This window comes from Priapulus caudatus, unplaced genomic scaffold, assembly GCF_000485595.1.
Source record: "Priapulus caudatus unplaced genomic scaffold, Priapulus_caudatus-5.0.1 Scaffold119, whole genome shotgun sequence".
NCBI lineage: Eukaryota > Metazoa > Priapulida > Priapulimorpha > Priapulimorphida > Priapulidae > Priapulus > Priapulus caudatus.
Window position 1 is genome coordinate 653,894 of NW_014577180.1, and position 4,633 is coordinate 658,526.

At 39.0% G+C, this 4,633-nt stretch overlaps 1 protein-coding gene across 1 annotated transcript in view; it reads right to left on the minus strand.

Moving 5' to 3' along the window:
- LOC106805579 (acetylcholine receptor subunit beta-like 1) overlaps positions 1-4,633 on the minus strand; it is a 10,277-nt gene that overhangs the window by 4,371 nt on the left and 1,273 nt on the right. The window contains exons 2-3 of the mRNA XM_014807232.1: positions 1,117-1,259; positions 264-308 (exon numbers count right to left, since the gene is read on the minus strand). Coding sequence (XP_014662718.1) covers positions 264-308; positions 1,117-1,259 — 188 coding nt within the window. The remainder of the gene's footprint in view (positions 1-263; positions 309-1,116; positions 1,260-4,633) is intronic.

Below are 4,633 nucleotides of genomic sequence, written 5' to 3' on the forward strand. Positions count from 1 at the left end.
ACACACACACACACACACACACACACACACACACACACACACACACACACACACACACACACACACACACACACACACACACACACACACACACACACACACACACACACACAAAATGCCGGAACAATATGATACATTGCTGCTATAGTTTGAGTACTTGTATCAATTAAATAAATACCTAATAATTATGAGTTAATATTCAATGTAAAGTTTCTTTTTTACACGTATGCAGGCAGTATCATATACATAACCGTGACACTTACGAATCGCTCCCACACATTTGTCTTCATGACTTGATTTTTCTCGTCCTACAAATAATAAATGTAATTGAAATTATATGAGATGCCTTCCAATGTTACCATGCAGTTTTGCTCACACTAACTCCTGACCAAGCCAAACGACGAAAACGCAATGTTTTATAAGCCTTAAGTATACACTGTAGTCAGATGCTTACATCATTAAATGGCGTACAGGAAATCTGTTGCCGACGCTGTAAAAATACTGTACACTCGTATAATCTGTACGTAACATGTAATGGTTTTACTCGTATTCTAAAATTACACAACTTCCGTAAATAATTGAAACATCTACGATGTCTTCATCAATTGACCTCTTGTAACGTCGACGTCGTAAAATGGTTTGGTGTGCGTACTTCACTTTGAACTGCACACTTTCTGTTCGCCGCCTGAGGCTTGCTCAGCGTTTCAGATACTCCAGATGTTTAATTATACAACATATAAATTTAGATAGACTATGAATGATGACTATTTAGTACTCCGACATGTCCGGCGCATAGCCCAGATCATAACCTAATGTGGCTGTATTTCTAGTGCAGAGTGCGTGCGTGCGTGCGTGCGCGCGCGCGCGTGTGTGTGTGTGTGTGTGTGTGTGTGTGTGTGTGTGTGTGTGTGTGTGTGTGTGTGTGAGATTGAAAGAGACAGAGAGAAGGAGAGAGTATTCGTGTCTTCGTCTGTTCTGTGTATTCATGAGTAAATGCGCTCGTTATGCCTTTGAAAATGTTGAGTTGTCAGGTATAGTAATGTTATGAATTAAATCAATAATAACCCGAATTTAAACAACAACTGAAATCTGAATATTAGAAGCATCTATACTCACCACATTAATTACTTGCACCAGTGCCATTCCAAAGTTTACGTAAATCACATCACTCGTTTGATTGGCGGGTCTCACATATTTGTTGTAGCCATTAAACAGGTCGCGTATTAGACGTTCCTCGGCCGTGTATGTTTTCACTGAAACTGATAAGATTTTACACACGGTTATAAACGTTTATAAAAGAATGCTCTCAAGTATTGGCCGGGTAATATTATGATATCGGGAGCAAATTAATAAAGCATAATATATATTTATATTTATTATACTCTCTCTCTCTCTCGTAACCATTCTTCTTCTCTCCATCGTCTCTCTCTCTCTCACTTACGTCTCCTCGACTCTCATCTCTCTCGTCTCTCACTTCACTATCCATCGTCTCCGTCTCTCGTCGTCTCTCTTCTCTCTCTCTCCTCTCGCACATCACTTCTCTCTCTATATATTACTATATGTATATATAGATATAGATATAGGATATATAGATACTATAATACTCTATTCGTGTATGTGTCCTACTAGAAGTATTATGTCGGCTTTGCGTTACTTGCCCTACTGAGTATTATACTATCGCCGAAACGCGAAAATGTTAATGAAATAAACTTGCCTTGTTTTAAGGGCGCAATTAACAAATCCTGTTCATGTATTTTACTGTTTAATATTATTTATTCACGTATTAACTTGCTTGATTAAAACGACACCCACCCAGCTCACGCTGCGCGCAGCATAGCGGTTGATATTGCCATTGTAGAACCCCACAAAGGGTGGCCACTAACACACTTATATACCCTAAAAAAAACTCGGTCTTTGTTTTTTATGTGTAACTGCTATATATTTCGTCAATTAAGCCGGTGATTTTATCATGCGACTTGCAGGAAAACTGATCTTCTTAAATCCATTCTCTCGTAATCCCAGCATCCATTTGTGACGCTATGTGCCTCGAGAAAAATAATATTAATCTCGGTAATCTTCCGCAGAGAAATATCGATGAGAGTTTACGTATATGATGATATCCGGAAGTAGGCCCTACTTGAGAAGAGGAATATAGAATATACTCTGAATATTCATTACCTTATATACTGCATTATTCAGTGTATAGTGTACTAAATTGGTCTCGTGTTCGCGGCACTCCGACTCGTAGAAATAGTTGCACGCTCGCCTGCGCATGCGCACGCCTAAGATAATTACTCGGTGCTTCTCATAAATTCTCATTCGTTAAGTATTCTGATGGTTGAAGATTCTGCTGTCTTGAAATTAAACAACGACGTATTTTCATCCGGACGAACAGCTGGCGTTTACTACTGCTTCTTATCAATGCGTTTTTTAATTTAAAAACTCTGGGCCTACTTTCGACAAATTTTGAGTAGATACATCTATTTTTTCAACGCAGGACAGAGACTCCAAATAACCTCTATTTTGGCTGTGGGACGATTCCTTAATCACCGGAAAATTGGTCCAAATATTAAATTATAGTGTGCATGTGTGTATGTGTCCGCTGTGTCTGTGTGCTTGTGTGTGCGTGCTGCGTTGTGGGTGGAAGGGACGTGTGTGTCGGTGTTGTGTGTGTGTGGTGTGTGTGTGTGTGTGTGCGTGTGTTGTGTGTCGTGTGTCTGGTCTGGTTTGTGTTTGTGTCCTCTGTGTGTGTGTGTGTGTGTGTGTGTAGTGTGTGGTGTGTGTGGTGTATGTGTTGCGTGTGTGTGTGCCGTGTGTGTGTTGTGTGTGTGTGTGTGTGGTGGTGTGTGCGTGTGGTTGTGTGTGTGTGTGTGTGTAGTGCGTTGTGCGGATGCCGTATTTTATATTTCTGAGCTCTACAGTATGTAAACTTCATATCTACTAATTACGAATCATGCGCGAGCGTAGGCAGCAAGTATTGGCAATGTGACAATCAGTTATAAAACGTGAGCGTTGTAAGTGGCGCGACCAGGCAACAGTAAATCGCATATTTTTAAAAATTAAGAAGTCTATCGTACCGAATGTAAAATGATGACCTTATAAATAATTTGCTTTCAGGCGTCAACATCTGAAATGAAACAGTGGGTGCCCCGACCACGTGCTGTTAACAGGCGTGAGGGCGATAATCAAAATACATTTTTGTGCAAACCGATGGCCGCCTCGCAGTTCGGAACAGTTCGAATTCGGAAGTTTGATACAACTTATATAATAAATGTACCACGTTTTTTTCATTCACAGTTTAAGCTCCCTATTACTATATATACATATCACAGATATATATATATATATATATATATAGGCTAAAGCTCACCAGCACTATACAGCAGCTAGTGATGATCCGACAGTTTTGAAACATGTAGCAGCTGCGTGCGCCACGACACGACGTGGCGAGGTTCATTTTTAGAACGCGGCCTCACGCCGGAGTATTATGTTGCAGAGTTGCCCGACTTCAACTACCGCATAAGACAGCTTCATAAAATGGCGCACTGCGCTGAAACTTTCTGTTATCTTGTTGCCATCGCAAGAGGTTACTGTATATCAGAAACTTTTAGGCTAGAGAAAGTATCTCGAATACGATGAGAGCGTTTGGCTTATTATGATAACGATTTGTTGATATTACGCCTATATATTCAGTCCATTGCCTAGATGACCTGAATAGTTGTTATTTAGAATGCGGCGGGCCTACCGATGGTTTCATGTTTCTCCGATAGCTCGGTAACTATATTCGTCTAGATTGAATATAACTGAATAATTAGGCCAAGCACGAAGTAAGAATAGAATTGACGCATTACGCTGCTAATATATTTTATTATGTGCAAATCGTTCATGAAGATACTATATATTCATACAGATGCTACTTGTCAATACTCATCAATAAGTATGTTTATAGAACTATGTCGGTATGTATTAAATTCTGACTAAACGATATTAGGTTAGTTTAATATAAAAGTTTAACTTGGTGATGAACATGTAAAGTATTTTCAATATATGTTTATATAATTATATATATATATATATATACACTCCTGATATATATATATATATACACTCCTGATATATATATATATCTAATTTATTTAATTCACATACTTCTCGCAGATTTACATTTTCTGTATTTGGATTTCATCGTACACAAATTTTCATTATCATATTCTACTTATTATTATTAACCATTTGGATACAAGATAAAAACGATAACCATATGCTACTAGGAGTGTATTATCTTTATTAATCTACTCTTTGTGCTATATTACTGAACACTTGATTAATGAAATAATTTACTGAAATAATTCATCGGTCGCGTAAAACACATACGCATTAGAATATACCCAAGCACGTGCACACCCATATTAAATACAGCCATAAACACAAACACTGGCACATGCACGGACACAAACAGAAACACGAACGCGGGTTGGCCACAACAAGGTCCGTGCATGTGTTGTGTATGTGAGTGTGTGCGTGCGTGTCTGATTCCGCGTAAGTGCCCGCACGTGTGTGTGTGTGTGTGTGTGTGTGTGTGTGTGTGTGTGTGTGTGTGTGTGTGTGTGTGTGTGTGTGTGTGTGTGTGTGT